A 16,461-nucleotide genomic window follows, 5' to 3' on the forward strand; every position below is an offset into this window, starting at 1 on the left:
GGGAGGGAGGGAGGGAGGGAGGGAAAAAGCTAAGGATCTGTATCTGTGACTGTCAATCAGAAGAAAGGCCAAACTAGGGTTAGGGTAGGCAAGGCATCTAGGAATGGGGACTTGGTCACTCACCCCATTGTCCCAGGGGCAATCAGAGCTGAGTGGGAAGGAATTTCAGGCACTGGTATGGTTTCAAAGTGACTCTCTACCCTGCTGCTCTAGGGAGAGGCAGAGGGAGTGCTGGGAAAAGTAAGGGGCCCAGGAAGCTGGGACAAGGGTCTTCAAGGAGTAAGAGACTGGAAAGGAACCTCAGCTACAAAATGTAACTAACATAACCAGAACTGACGAGGAGCTTCTAAGACTCTATGGTAAACCACTCATGTTTCATAAGGTGTACACACACACAGAGGGCATGCAAGTACTGGTTGAGGCTACTCTCCTGACATCACGAGGCACTGAAGAACCACAGGGAGATTACAAATCTACCCACTGACCCCAAATTGCAGCACCGGTGCTGCAGGGTGGGGTGAGGAGTGGTGCTTCTGCACTGGCAAGCAGTTCTGAAGTCTGTTTCTGAGAAAGTTAGCTAACGCCTCAGGCTTTACACTCAGGCATGCATGTTCCCCAAACATTTCCTGTTACAGCCCCACCTAGAGCAGTCCGTATGTCCCCTGATCAGTGAACAGACAGGCCCTGGGTCCACTGCATAGCAGAATCTCCAGGGAAAAAGACAGACCCATGTGACATGGAGGACAGTTCAATCATGAAGAGCAAAAGGAGCACACAGAAGATGAAGCAGCTGGGACCTTCTGACTCTGCTCAGGTGAAAGCAGAATTCAAAGCTCATTCAAGACAGTACAGTGATAACCCAACAGAAGTTCTGGGGTGAGATAAAAGAAAGGGGACCACAAAGAGCCCAGGATACTCTCCTGATGGTGCTAAGTTTCATGGGGTATAAATGTTAACTGTGTTACATGTCGAGCACAGTAACAGAAAGCTTCTTACCCCACCTTCACTTCACTCCACTCCACAGTCCCTGGACCAGTGGCTCTGCTAAAGTATATTCCCCAGCCCCAAGAAGGGTATAAGAGTGTCCCAGTGATTAGCGGCAATTAGTTATACATCTTGTCTACAGAACCATAGGTTTAGAATGATCTCCAAAATTGGGGCAACACACCCATTTAAAAAAAGAGAGAAAGAGAAAGGAAGAAAGAGAGAAAGAAAGAAAAGAGAAAGAAGGAAAGAGAGTCCAGTATCCATGGGAAGAAGAATATGGAGTGGTGCCATTGGATGGAGGCCCAGGTAAGGATAAGGATGGCCTGAGTCTCTAACTGTGTCATATCTGAGCTCCGGTATCACAGGTCCACCTCACTCTCCTCCACCCTCATCATCATCTGTAAATAGGGGAAGTAATACACACAGGCTGCTAAATATGATGTCACTGTATTTAGCTCTTGACAGAGTTGAGGAAGTGATTCACAAAGAATCTTACCAACAGCAGAACCTGGGATTTCGTCACAAATCCACTCAGGGGCCTAAGACACCTCTGCCCAAAGCTTCCTTTCTCCAGGTGGCTCTGCCACCTGCTCCTGCAGCCTAAAAGACCTTCTGTTTAGAGGTGGGGGTGGGAAGCACCCAGGTGGCATGTCCAGGTTCCTGGAGCTCCTTCCCTGGCACAAAAGGATGCATTCATGACTCTATACAGGTTTATGTTGCTTCCTCCTTCTTAAGGACTAATCCATAACAGACTCAAACTTTAACAAGATGAGGAGCTGCCAAGCACGCTGGGTCCCTACCCAGCTGGCCTTGTGGTTTCCCAGAAGTGACTGAAAGGGAACAGGCTTGGGACAGCATTCTACTCTGTGCTAGCTGCCCACTGCCCACCCTTGGCCGGACCTCAGATAGGGGCTTCTCTGGAACTTTCCTATTGCTACCCACATGAAGTCCTCTAGAAAGGGAAAGAGGACCTGAAACCAGCTTGGTAGGTATGAATGGTCACCCCAGATACCCCCAAATGCTTCAGGAGGCTGACTGTAACAACAGCTTGTTCCTTTAAGTGACCCTTTGTGCCACAAGAGAAGAACCAAAGGCAGAGGCAGACAGGGTTGGGGCTTACTCAAAGCCTCCTGGGTACATGATGCACACTTGAAGGTGTACTACAAAGTACCCCCACCTAAACAATTCGGAGGTGCTAAGGGGTCCATGGACCTCTCCTGTGATAACAGAGATTGTGATGACCAAAGGCAGTGTGCTCAGGAAGCCTTCCCTGGGCAGCTTGGATAAGTCAGAGTAAAGAGGCTCAAACTGGTTTTAGGGGAATTGATTATGTCAAGAGGCTGACTTGGGTGCTGCCCTTCCAACGGGGGTCCTGGCAGGTTGATCTTATGTGTTCAGGCACCACAGGGGTTCAGGGCCTGGCCTGGGGCATGGAGGATGGGGACAAGGCCAGATTCCTCTTTCAGAGATAATGGATCTTGCTCAGGCTTTCCTAGGAGAGGTAAAGACTTAACAGTCTACCAAAGGAAGCTCAGGAAGGAAGCTGGAGAGAGGGGCAGGAATCTTTGCCTTGGCCAGGAACCATGGTTCCTTTCACAAGGCCCCTCGTCTCAGGAAGCCACTGTCCTAGCATCTAAAAATAGGCAGCAAAGCAAAAGCCTAGCACTGGGGCCCAACTGACAGGCTAGGGGTGGCGGTGTAAGGGGCCAAGGCATGGCCCTGGGAGAATACACTGCTGTCTTAAGGTACAAGAGACTGGGTTGGGCCACCCAGCTGGGCCCCTTCCAGGGCCAGACTACATGGCTCCTTCTCAGGCAAGGAAGCGAGAAGATACCTTCTTCACCTTCCCCACACCTGCCCCCTTCTAGGAAGGCCAGTGTCTTGTAAGACCCCAAAGGGAGACTGTGTTGACCCAGCCTGCCATAGTGGCCTGCCAGAGATGAGCACTGTAGAGGCTGCAGGGAGGCCTGGTACTCAGATAAAATAACAAAGGGAGGCAGGGGACTGAAAGTAGGTAGACGAGCTCTAGGTAGCTCTGGCATCACCACCAGCAGCACCAAGACGCTTCCATCTATTCCTGGCAAGGCATGGCCCTCTGTCCTGAGGACAGGCTATGGGGCTGGCATAGCCTTACAGGCCACTTTGACTATGGAACATGGTGGCAGAGTGGAGTGCAGTTCTACCCGATCCCACTACTCCCTCATGTGGCAGTTAGTTGCTTGGAAACCTCAGTCCCCTTATCACCCGCAACGGGTCTGATAACAACCCAGTAGAGTGTTACTTTGGGTGAGCTGAATGAGCTGTTATCATGTCCAGAGTACAGGAGAAGATTGTTTCCAGGGGCAAAGGCCAGGCCACGCCCCTATGGTGAGGACTTTTAGCCATGAAAAGTAATGAGAGTCCAGGCAGTGGTGGCGCACGCCTTTAATCCCAGCACTTGGAGGGCAGAGGCAGGCAGATCTCTTGAGTTTGAGGCCAGCCTGGTCTACAGAGTGAGTTCAAGGATGGCCAGAAAAGCTCTGCCTTGAAAACAGACAAACAAACAAACAAAGTTGTGAGAAGGTGAATTAACTCTAGTGGGTGGGTGGCGGGAACAGTATGCACCTGTCACACTCTACAGTATGTGTTTGTCATACTCCACAAGCTTTTGTAACACAAGGTCCCACTCCAGAGCTCAGGGATGGGCTTCAGGAGGGCAGGTGGCCTGGGTTCTTTAAATACCATCAAGATCTTACTGTTTAGCTGCAGTACAGAGCCAACGTTGATGCTTGACCACCGGTGAAAGCACAGCTAAACAAGTCATAGGATGCCACAGACCCACCCTGAGAAAGTGCTGACAACCCAAACTGACATCATGTATGGACTGATCTGTGAAACAGTGCAAGGGAAACACAAGACACCGAGGGCCCTATTACCCAGCATCTTCTGCCCAACCTTCCTGGCTCCCAGGCCCTTGGCCTGGGTTGCCAACTCAGTGCTTTGGAGCTATAAAACTATGGGTGCCCTAGTTCTAAAGTACCCCCCCTGCACTCCCAGCACTGAAGATCTCTCCGGACTCAATATGAAGGAAGACAGGTGCCCTCTCCCAACACCCCCTTGCAGTTACTTTGGCAGCTACTCCAGGATGCCTACCACCAGCTACTCACTGGCCAACCCTTTGTGAACAGTTCCCTCAAAGGTAGAGCCCACTCAGAAGACCCCAAATAGTTTTGAATGGCATATCCTATGCCCTGCAGCTAGCCAGGGAGAGTAGCTTAGACTGGATCTAGAAGTTTTTGCTCGCTCTACTTCTCTCTCTCTCCTTCTCCCTCTCTGTCTGTCTCTCCCCCTGCCCCCCACTCCCGCTCGCTCTGTGTGTATTTGTATTTGTGGGGGAGGTACTAGGAGTCACAGTCAGTCACTGGCATGCCAGGTCAGAGTACTGAACAGTTGAAGGCTACCAAAGGCCAGTTCTTAGGACACCTGGTTCTCCAGCAACAGTCCTAGGAACAAAATGGGTACCTGTAGGGCCTCAGGGCCACCCAACACTCACATCATGTCCTACCTGGTTCCCTGGTGTCAGGGCCAGAGCCACAGGTACCTGGACTTCTCCACAACCCTGCCCCACCCTACCCCTACCTGAGCCCTCTCCTATGTACAAGGGTGATTGCCTACTTTTTCCCTAGGGCAGCTGGACTCTAAGCTTGGAGATTTTATAACTGAGGTTCCAATCCCCTTGGCAGGACTCTGGGTGCTGGAATCAAGGTTGACAGTTGCCAGTATGCTCCTAGAGCACCACAGAAGCTCTCCATTTGGGGTAGGACTGAGCTAGAAGGCAAGTGCTGAGAGAAAGCCTAAAGGGTCCAGAAAGAATAGGGTGGGGGCTCTTATGAGGTGGCAGTATGTGGGAACAAGAGTAGAGGCTACCAGTGGGCTCCCCACTTCTTTACTCCAGCTCTGTGCCCCCCCCCCCCCACTGTTCGGATGTCCTTTTTTGAAGCCAGCCCAGGGATGCACTACAGACTTCCCCTTCTCAGACAGCCCAGCCCAATTATTGTCTTTCCCAAAGCTGGGCCGCAGACAGCCTCGGGAAACAAGGGGAAGTCTGCTCTCCTGCCGGTGAAACTAGGCACAGGAAGTTCTCATTCCACCCCGAGCCCACAGGATTGGAGTCCCTCTGCCGGAAGGAAGGCAACAGACCAGCAGACCGCTGGGTGACAGAGACAGTCATGTTCAGTCTGGAGAATTAAATGCCAGTTAAGAGACTGTAATCAGCCTTTTGTGGTGGGTCTGGCTGCTGGGGGGTGGGGGTGGGGAACCAGCAGCCTTAGGCTAGAGGAGCAGGCAATTCTGTGGGAGAACACAGTGAAGATTGGTGGCAGCCTCCTCCCCCTTAACTGACTACTCTAATGGAGACATTATCACACAAAGCTCCTTCAGATCCACCCCAGGCCATGACCCCAGGGTGGTAAACCATCCCCTGCTCTCCTGCTCCATTGCCAGCTAGAGTCAGGAGACTGGTCCCTTTATCCCAGACCTGCCTCAGAGGACGAAAGGGATGAGATCCTGCTTCTAAGAGCATCTTACATGGTCTCTGCTGCTCACTGCTTATCTTACAGGTTTGTGTCCTGTCTCACGTATCTTGGGAGTCCAGAACTCTGCTGGTCCCAAAGTAGGTTCTGAACTTGAGTCCAAGGAGGACTGGTGCGAGTGAGAACAGGCAGCTGAGGGTAGCTGGAATGTCCCCTCCCACAGAGAAACCACTTTAATCTTCAAACCGGAAATTTTAAAAAGTGTCCATCGAAACATTTACTGTCAACCAAATCTCCCTTCTTAGCGCTCTTAGCCCCCATACCTACCACGGGCCCACAGGACCTCTCCCTCTTACCCCCCGCCCCCCGCACTTCTGACATCATTGCTCAGCTTCCTTTGGCCCCACTCCCTCTTGGACACTGTGCCCAGCATCCATTTCCTGAGCCTTCTCTGCGCCAAGCCCCTTGCTCCACTCTGGAGTGCATTAGCTAGTCTACCCACAATCCCAGGAGACAAGAGACCCCAAGAACTCCCACTTTAGAGGGAGGAAGTGAAGACTGAGGACCAGAGCGGTGAGGTGGGGCTCCCTCAAAGGTTCAATTTCATGACACCAGGGAACTATCAGCCACAGGACAAATCTTGCCACACGGAGCACAGGAGACTCTTTGCCAGGGTGGTGTTCACCGGTTGTGGCCTGGTTCTGCTCTTTATCTCTACCCACTTTGGAGCCAACATGGGTGGGGAGGAGAGGTCCATGGATTGTGAAAGGATATGATTTTCACTGTTCTGCAGTCAGCAGGCAGGCCCCTGGGAGCAGGGAGAGGCTTCAGAACCGTTTCCTGGAGCCTCAATAGAGAGTACCCCAGGGACTTGTTGGGACTCCACCCGACCGCCTGGGAAACAAGCAGCCTCACCTAGCCCCAGTATTCCAGGGAGCCTGGGGGTCTACCATTTGGATCAGGTGGGTGGGCAAAAAAAAGAAATACCCTGCAGGGTCCTGACATCCCACATCTGAGGTATAAGGGGTGGGGTGCTGACACACCTCATGGGGTTGCATTTAACTCCTTGCACAGTTCAAAGTAGGCAAAGACTGTCCAACATGGCTACCTAGTCAAGACCCCAAGACATGCCTGGGCAGAGCCAGTTTAAGCCCATCGCCTATGCCCTGAGTGTGTTCCCTGGAGTCACTGTGACTGACAATCATGGTCCCAACAGCACGCCGCCATGCAGCATAGCCCCAGCTGAGTTCAGTCCAGTTCCTGCCCATCCCCAACATCTTATTACCCTCCACCCCGCCCTGAGATCTTCAGCAGACCACGATAGAAAACAGGTGTCCCCTGTCTTACACACTCATTCTAGGGGCCGTCTTACAAGTTTGCCCTCCCAGCTTCAACTTTAGAGAGACACTGTCTTGGCATATTCTCATTTCTTTCTGGGAAAGAGGGTGGCGGGAACAGTGGTCTGTGCACTGCAGCAGGGAGGGTGGCACCACTGTCTAGAGGAATGGCCAGCACTGCCCACTCAAGTCCCCACAGGCAGGTCTGTTAAAACTCCCCATTCCCAACCCTGTCAGGAAATGGAAAGAAGCCCACACCACTAATTCCACCAATGAAGACAGTCAGGATCCAGGGACACTTGGAGACCCTCCTATACCCATGTCTCCATTCCAAGATGACCAAATGGGTGTGCACCTCTTTCCAAAGTGGAGAGCCCAGCTTAGATCCTGTATATATGAAAAGATCCCAAGCTCCTGGTTTGTACAGACCCTAGCTAGATCTTTGCACCACCCTGGCCTGCACCAAACTCAGAACTGCACGCCCTCTTCCTCTCAAGACTCCACAGGATCTTAAGGGCTGGAACTGTAATCTGTGCAGGAGACAAGGAGGGGCAGCTAGGGGAATGGGGGTGGGGGTGGTCAGGAACTGGGGCACGGTGCGTAGCAGCACGCGGTCCAGGCCACCCTGCCCTCTAGGCCTGGAGCTGGAGCCCCCCAGGGTAGCAATATCAAGCTGGAGGGTAAGCAAGGGTGGAGTAATAGTGGGGTTGACGTCTCCAAGGCAAGTACGGAGCGTGCCCCCACCACTTCGAGGCCGCCTATCCAGGGGCGGTGGCTACGATGAGCTCATGGGGGCGGGGCGCCAAGATCCCGCCCTTCTCGAGCCCCCTCACTGCTTGGGAAGCAGGATGGTGCCCAAAACAACGTTTAGAAGGGTGCGAGTACCCCCTTCACAGCTGAGGGCTCTCGATTACCTGCCTCTAGCCCGCAGACTCTTGCACCATTTCCCAGCACTCAGAGGGGATAGGCCAGCGATCCCCTGATTTCCCGGCCCCAGAAGCCCCTCGAGCGGAAGCCCGGAAGCTCAGCTCTCGGCCCCAACCCCGCTGGCGAGGGGCGCCAGGACCCCGACCGGCGCACGGAGCCCACAGGTGGCGCCGCAACTTCGCGGTTGTGCTGCGCCTTCTCAGCTGGGCCTAGCGCGCTGCCCAGCCTGGCTGCCCTGGAGTGCACCCCGTCCCCAGTGGCTGCTCACCCAGAAGACGAAATTGAAGACGAAGAGCAGGTATTTGATGCATTTGGTGCAGCCCTCCACCCCCATGGCGGCGCGCGGCCTGCGGAGCTTGGGTTGGTCCTGGAGCGGGCGGTCTGGGGACGCAGTACCGGAGTCCCGGACTGGCAGATAGCCTGGGGCGCTTGCGGACCGGAGAACTGCGGTGCGGAGAACGAGACGTAGGGTAGAGAAGGGCTGGAGGCCTAGCCGGAGGCGCGAGAGTAGCTATTGCTTTGAAGCAAGGGCGCGCTCACTTAGACCGGGCGCGCGCCGAGCTCCTCACTCTTTATAGACCGCTAGGTCCCGCCCCCTCAGAGGCCCCGCCCCGAGGACGCTCCGCCCCTGGCCCCGCCTCCCGCCTGCGGGGTGCCGGGGCCAGGGGTGCTTGGGTGGGTGCTGCCACCTCAGTCCCAGAGTGTTTGAGAACTCGGTGGAGCTGGTTCTCAGAGCCTCGGTGCACTGTGCGTGCGCAGGATGAATCTCCAAGTTTCCTGAAGGGTTCCCAACCCTCGGGGCAAGCTGCTGGGTCGCGACTGGGGACTGGCCACAAGATATCTCCTCAAAGAAGCTCCACTTAACTTCCTCTCGTACTCGCCTTGGACCTTCCCGGAGGGTTCCCTAATGGAGGTGTCTCGACAGGAAAGGGTCTTAAAAGTTAGCGTGTTTTGTGTATATTTATCTCTCAGGCAGCAACTCCATGGGTCTGAATGTCTACAACGGAATTCTTTGTAACCTTGCTAATCCCCTATCTCACAGATAGAGTCCTTGGCTGCAGTCCTGGAGGCTGCATTTGGGAAGGTCAATAGTGTACCCAATGTCTTTATCCAGTCTTGTGGCTAGAGAACCCTCAGGGGCACCTTCAAATATTCATGCTGTCCTGACTGTGCCTTCCAAGAGTCCATCCTCCATCCTCTGGCTGGTTCCCTGAAAGTTGGGATTATAAGAAGTGAGAAAAGATTCAGAAGGTGGAGGTGCTCCCTTCCAAGGTGAGGAATGTCTGCTGTTACTGTAGATGATATTCCTGTGAAATCTTGGCACTCTCTTCCTCAAACTGGAGGGCAATGGGGCTGTTTCATCAGCAGGGACTCACTGGGAACAATGGAAGGGCCAGTTCCCGAGACGTAGCCTTTTCCAGTTCACTCCATGTTCTTAGATCTTTGAGCAGTTAAGGACATGTTCCCTATAGGGATCACACCTGGCAACACTCTGGCTACAGGGCACTGGAAATATGTTTAAAAAAAATATATATATATATATATCAAAGGAATATAATATGTCCCAAAGGAATATATATGCATATATATATATATATATATATATATATATATATATATATATATATATATATAAAATCAAGGTGGGGGATAGAGAATATCTCACTATGTAGCTATGTAGCCCTGGCTCCTGGAACTCACAGAGCTCTGCCTACCTCTGCGTCCCAAGTGCTGAGACTATAGGTTTAAGACACCATGCCCAGTAGAACGAAAATTTGAACTATGTATTATTTACATGTAAACCTGATGATTGGCCAGTAGCTGCCTGGGTGGAGCTATTCTCTACTCTGCTAAGCTAATAGGTTTCTTGAGAGTTAATTTGTGCATTTGTATTGGCTTCAGGCTAGTATAGCTGCTACAGTAAAGGATTGTGCCCACATTTATACTTCTTGGAGGCTGAAGTGGTGTCACAATAAAAGTAACTCAAGCCACCAATGCTGGAGTGATATCACAATAAAAGTCATCTGAGTCCCCAGGAGGGAGTCTCTGAGGATTTTTTTATTTAAAGGGGGGCAAGAATAGTTCTTGCATGTGCAGAGATGGGCACCTGCTTTCTCATCAGCTCTCCATTGTCTGCAGTGATGGGGATACCTCATGCCTAAAGTGGGGTTACACATTGAAGGTCATGCAGGGCCAGCTGTTTTGACTATGTACTGTGTGATACATCTGGGTTAAATGCCATTGTGTTCCCGGAACTGCTGCAAGTGCTATGGACAGCCTGGGAACCAAAGCTACTCTCTTTGGGGCCCCTAGGCTCTGGTCACATACATACATGCCAAGGAGAGAGTTTCCAGGATGTTTGACCAATCATGGTGGGGAACTTTTTTGTAAAGCAGTTTTCCTCCAAATTAAAACATCCCTTTCTGGAGAAAAGGTATTAAGACTCAGGAAATGAACAACTAACAAGTTTCAGATGTTCCTAAAACTTATAGAGCCCTTCCTCCCTAAAGGTATATAATCAAGAAGACAGCCCATGCTTTGACCTGTTCAAGTGCCATTCCCCGGGGTTCCAGCTTTTGGGAGCCATCACCTATGCTGAGGTTTTTGTGATACAGCTCCCTTGAATTGTCTCTTATGCTGTAAGTAACCCCTCATCCATACTCCTGTAAGTAGCTTAAATCAACTGATTGGTTTACCAAGTTGGACTTCGGTGGAATCTTCTTTGGTCTATTGTCAGTTTCCTACCTGGACTGAATGGATGTTCATGTTGCATATTCCCAGGGAAATGCCACACAATATTATTAGACCTGCACTGTGTGTCTTCGAGGAGTTAATATGGATCCAGACTCTCACACCTGAAAACCCTTGTGGGCTGGGAGAACTATTCCAAGGCAAGGTACAAAGAGGAAGCTCCTGGACTAGGAACAGATATAGGCAGAAGAAGACCAGACAGATCTGAGTTAGGTGGAAGGCAGACTTAGGCTGCATTCTGTTCCCATTGAAGGGATTGGGTAGGGAACAATCTCATAGGTTCCAGGAGACTTGCTGAGATGACTAGTTGGTTGCAAGAGTACGTGGGGCTGCTTTGCAGGGCCTGCACCTGTGAGTACCACATCTTAAGTGCCTTGACTAACATCCTGCCAGCCTGGCCTTATGAGAACATGGGGGAACCAAGGGGTCCACTTGGTAGGACATGTGTCAAGCAGGTACCCTGAGAGTGTATCAGAAAATGTACCCTCTGGTTAGCTCAGCCTGACAACATCTCTTTTCTGGGTTCCAAGAAACCAGCGATGATGGCAGATATGCTGTGTTAGGGAAGGAGGGAGGAAGCCCAAGCCTAGGATGGGAGGTTTCTCTTTGCTTTCCCTTGTCCGGCAGCTGTGGGAAGAACAGGCCTTCATAGCCAGGGCTTGTCTCACAGTTCTGTCTGTATTACTTTGTACTGGCTTCTCAGTTTCCTTAAGTGTGATGGAGGTGCTGCAGAGAGTCTCTAAGTGCATAAGGGCAATGTGTCCTTGTCACTTGGAGCAGGGCCTGGCCTGTGGGAAAGTCAAGGTCAAGCCGTTTTTGGCCCAGTCCCAGAGTCTTGTGACTCACTCCACAGAGGAGTCCTGCTATGTGCATTTGGCAGGAGGTAGGGGGAGTTTGTTGCAGAACCACTCTTATTTCTCAATTTCCTAAAATTTGTGAAGACTACCCAAACTGGGCTGTTAATGTAGGGCTTGCTCAAGTAAAGAGGTTGGCCACCACCATCACTTCTGCTTGCTAGAAATTCATATGCAGGTCAGGGAGCAAGACAGCTGTGTATTGAAAGAGCTTGGCATCCAAAAACAGCCAAGCAATGCCAGACAAAACTCTTGTGAGCATCTCCATAGTCACAGGAAATGCAGTCCTCTACTCTCCAAGCCCCACAACTCTCCTGATAAAAGACTTCATTCAACAGCAATAGAAGGGGATCTGTCCTCCAGACCTGAGGAAGGACTGAAGATTCATAAATGTCCTGAGCCTATGTCTTCTTGAGGAAGACTGAAGGCTCCTCACCCACAAAGGTCAGAGACATAACAAGATAAAGTGAACAAGACAGTCTCGGCGCTTCTCCCCAGGGTTCTGGGAAAGATGAAAAAGGTGCCATTCAGGACAGAGTCCTGGTAAATGTTTAAAATATCCCATGAGACATACCTACAGGCATGCCATGAGGGAGTTTCTAGACTGAGTTGACTGAAGAGGGAAAACTCACCCTAAGTGTGAGTGGCACCATCCCATGGACTTGGGTTCTAAACTGAATAAAACTCAGAAAATGAGCAAACAACCAGTGTTTAACTCGGCTTCCTGACTGTGGGTGTTATGTGACAAGCTGCCTCACATTGCTGTGACCATGCCTTCCCTGTCATTGTGAATTATACCCTTGAACTGTGAGCCTAAATAAATCTGTTCTTCTTTATGTCGTGTGGTCAGGTACTTTTGGCACAGAAAGAAACAAGACAAGACAATGAACAGTTGTATGAGTAATTGTATTTAACAATGTGGCAAATATAAAAATCAATATGCAAAAGACAAATATATTTCTATAGACTAGTAGTAAATAATCCAAAATGGAGTCTAAATGATGGTCTCATTTAGAATAGCAGCAGAAAGAACAAAACATCAAAGGAAAAAGTCACCGAGTTCCCATGAGACTTGCAGACTTGGAAGAAACTAAGTATCTAACCATATTTGAGAGAATCTGACCTTCACAAGTCAAAGACAAAATTATCATTCAGGTCATAACACTTAAGAAGTTGTCTGGCTTTTTATGCTGATTCTAAATTCAAGGCTTTTTTCTTTTTAATTAAAAAATTTATTTATTTATTTATTTATTTATTTATTCTCTCTGTGTGTATGTGTGTGCATGCACATGTACATGCTATATAGCATGTGTGTGGAGGTCAGAGGACAACTAGATTATCTGCTTCCACCATCTGGGACCTAGGATTGAACTTAAGTCATCAAGCTTGGCGGCAAGCTCCTTTACCCTCTGAACTATCTTGAAAGACCTGATCCTAAATTCACAGGAAAAGGCAAAAGACTAAGGATAGCCAAAACAATTTTGAAAAAGAACAAAGATGGAGGGTTTATACTTCTTGATGCACACTACAAAGCCAGAGTAGCCAGGAGAGTATAGTTCTAAAGTCTGGTATGGTAGAACATAGCTATACTCCTAGCATTTAAAGGGTGAAGGCAGGAGAGTCTGGAGTTCAAAGCCAGCCTTGGCTATATGAGACCTTGTCTCCAAAAGAGGAGGTGGGGGAGACAGAGAAATAGCATAAGGATAGCTATTTTAGTCTGCTTTCTACTGCTGTAATAAATACCAGGAGCAAAGGCAATTTGGAGAGTGTTTTAGTTAGGGTTACTATTGCTGTGATGAAACCCCATGACCAAAGTAACTTAGGGAGGAAGGTGTTTATTTGGTTTATATTTCCATATAACTGTTAGTAATCAAATGGGTTTAGGACAGGAATCAAAACAGGGCAGGAGCCTGGAGGCTGGAGCTGATACAGAGGCCATGGAGGAGTGCCGTTCACTGGCTTGCTCCTCATAGCTTGCTCAGCTTGCCTTCTTGTAGAAACCCAGGGCTGGCATCACCCACAATGGGATGGGCCCTCCCCCATCAACCGCTAATTAAGAAAATGCCTCGTAGGCTTGCTTGCCTTTCTTATGGAGACCTAATCTTATGGAGGTTTTTTTTTTCTTTTTTTGTTTCTTTTTTGGAGGCATTTTAAAAATTTAAAAAGTCAGCTTTCTCAGCCTACTTTAGCTTATGTCAGTTGACATAAAACTGTCCAGCACATGGAGGAAAGAATTTATTTGGCTTATGCATGCCAGTCATAGTCCATCACTGTGGAAAGCCAAGGCAGAGACTGAAGCAGAGGCCATGGAGGGATGCTGCTTACTGACTTGCTCCTCATAGCTTCCTTAATTTGCTATTTTATACAACCCAGGACCACTCGCTCAGGGGTGGCACCAACCACTATGTAAGCCCTCCCATATCCATAATTAATAAAGAAAATGCTCCACAGACTTCCCTACAGGCCAGTTTGATGGAGGTGCTTTCTCAGTTGAGGTCCCCTCTTCCCAGATGACTCTAGCTTGTGTCAGGTTGACAAAAAGCAAAACAACAACAACAACAAACAAAACAAAAACTAACTAACATGATCACAGTGGAGATCAATAGAATAAATAGAATTGAAATTCTAGAAATAGATCTTTGGTTTTAAATGAGAGGACAAGACAGTTCAATGGGGGAAAGAGTAGTCTTTTTTTTAAAAAAAAAAAAACATGGTTCTGGTATAGCTATCCTTGTACATAGAAAAATGAAGGCAAATCTATCCAGTGTCATACCTGCCAACTTTATGATCAAAATGAGACCTAAGGGATAGAGCCATGACTCAATGATTAAGAGCACTGGCTGCTCTTCAAGGGGACCTGTATTCAGTTCTTAGCACCCACATGGCCATTCACAACCACCTGTAACTCCAATTCCAGGGCATCTGAAGCCCCTATCTGCCTTCCATTGGCACTGGGCACTCATGTGGTATGCAGACATGCATGCAGGCAAAACACCTATATGCATAAAATAGTCAAAATTAATTAGATAAAAATAAATCTTAAAGAATGAGTCCTAGATCTGAAGGAAGAGCTAAACCTTTAGTTGGGCATGGTGATACATGCCTTTGATCCCAGCTCTTGGGAGGCAGAGGCAGGCAGATCTCTGAGTTTGAGGCCAGCCTTGTCTACAGAGCAACTTTCAGGACAGCCAAGATGAAATTCTTAAGAAAGAAAAGAAAACAAAAGGAAGGAAGGAAGGAGGGAGGGAGGGAGGGAGGGAAGGAAGGAAGGAAGGAAGGAAGGAAGGAAGGAAGGAAGGAAGGAAGGAAGGAAATAGGTGTTGGTGACCTGTGTTAAATAGCAATTTCCTATCTCTGATACCAAGCACATAAGCAGCAAAAGAAAAAACAAAGGTTCCATTCCATGGACTTGGACCCAAGCAGCATAAAAGAAGAAAGAGATCAGAAAAAGAAAGAATGAAATGAGCCCCAGCATTCATCTGTGTGCTGACTGTGAATGTGATGTGATTGGCTGCCTCACCTCCCTGCTGCCTCGCCTTCTCTGCAGGAGCCTCAACCAGGAGCCAAAACAACCCCTTCCTGAAGTTAGTTTTGACAATTATTTTGTCACAATGAGAAAAACTCAATATTTGTACTAAAACAGCAAGTCCCGACATTGTATTAGCAAGAGATTGGCTCTGGTTTGTTGAGAAAAAGAGAATTGATAGCCATATTTATAAATATGTTACGCTGTCAGAACACGGCCAAGCACCAGCCCAAAGGATGCATCTTAATGGGCTGCCTGGGAGGAATGAGCATCCCTGCCCCTCTCTTTGGCTGTCAGGCTGTTGAGACAATGAACCCCAAGAAATTGGAATTTTCCCAGAAATAGCCTGGGAGAAGAATAGGTGCACCTGCTGGGACAGCTGGGAGAGGATTTTGTCTCCTGAAGGGAGATTTACAACTTGTCAAAGGACATTGCAGGAAAGATTTGGGAGCAGAAATAATGGTGGATCAAGGAGCCATACCTTGATCTGGGCTGCTCAGTTATGCACACCTGAGCTCTCCAATCTTAACCTCATGTCAGTGCTCAGAAGATGGACTTGGGGCAGAGGATTGCTGGATCCCTCTATCCCTCTTCCCAATGTAGCCATGGTGGATAAATAACTCCCTTTCTATTTATTAATTTGTCTCTTTTAAAAAAGGTTTATTTCCATTTCATTTTTGTATAAATGTGTCTGTGTGAGTGGATGCTTTCTGTCTGTCTCTGTCTCTGTATGTGTGTGTGGTGTGTGCGTGGTGTGTGTGTGTGTGTGTGTGTGTGTGTGTGTGTGGTGTGTAGGTACCTATAGAGACCCGTAAGGGGTGTAGGAGCCTCTGGAGGTGGAATTACAAGTTGTTGTGAGCTGTCTGTCTTGGGTCCTCTGCAAGAGCAGCAGTTCTCTTAACCACTGAGCCATATCTTTAGCCCCTTAACTTGGCACTTTTAATGAGTTTATGTAGGATGAGCAGCCAAATCTGGCTTGTTGGGACTCAGGCAGTGACTCTGAATCCAGAAATAATCTCTAGGCACACAAGCACCCAGATACCCAAAGTGTTCCACTTCTCTACTTGGACAGTAAATAGAGTCCAAAATATGAGCTGAACTTCCAGGAACCATGGTTCCCTCACTCTCTGTAATTCTGTATGCGTGTGATAAGAATGAAAGAGGATGGCATACTTTCAGGAAAATACTCATTTCTAAAAGGCACCTGTGACAACAAATAACCATCTTTGCACTATTATAAGAGGAAAGTCTCTGTCGTCATAAAACTTCTAAATTCCCCCAAAGGAAACTTGAATTTGTCTCGAGGGGGGTTGGTAATCAGGACATTTGTTCCATGGATTTACCCATATCTAGAAATGTGTGTTTGTATAACCAAGAGCAATGAAAACACATCCATACAAATGGACCCACATACTTTTCGTATGTGCATTTGTTATCATAGCCAAAAAGTGGAGCCAGGGCTGGTGAGATGGCCCAGCAGTTAAGAGGGCTTGCTGCCAAATCACAGGGACCTGAGTGTGGATCCTTACAGTGGCTTGTAGTTCTAGCTCAGGGGGACCCAATGCCCT

The 16,461-nt window shown here is 49.0% G+C and overlaps 1 protein-coding gene across 1 annotated transcript in view; it reads right to left on the bottom strand.

Annotated features, from left to right (window-relative positions):
- Nucleotides 1-8,339, bottom strand: part of Cd81 (CD81 molecule) — a 16,027-nt gene extending 7,688 nt beyond the window's left edge. Inside the window, exon 1 of the mRNA XM_028771254.1 lies at nt 8,031-8,339. Within this exon, the coding sequence (XP_028627087.1) occupies nt 8,031-8,096 (66 nt within the window). The 5' untranslated portion in view covers nt 8,097-8,339. The remainder of the gene's footprint in view (nt 1-8,030) is intronic.
- Between the last annotated feature and the right edge of the window lie 8,122 nt (nt 8,340-16,461).

Source organism: Grammomys surdaster, unplaced genomic scaffold, assembly GCF_004785775.1.
Source record: "Grammomys surdaster isolate TR1022 unplaced genomic scaffold, NIH_TR_1.0 205, whole genome shotgun sequence".
Lineage (NCBI taxonomy): Eukaryota > Metazoa > Chordata > Mammalia > Rodentia > Muridae > Grammomys > Grammomys surdaster.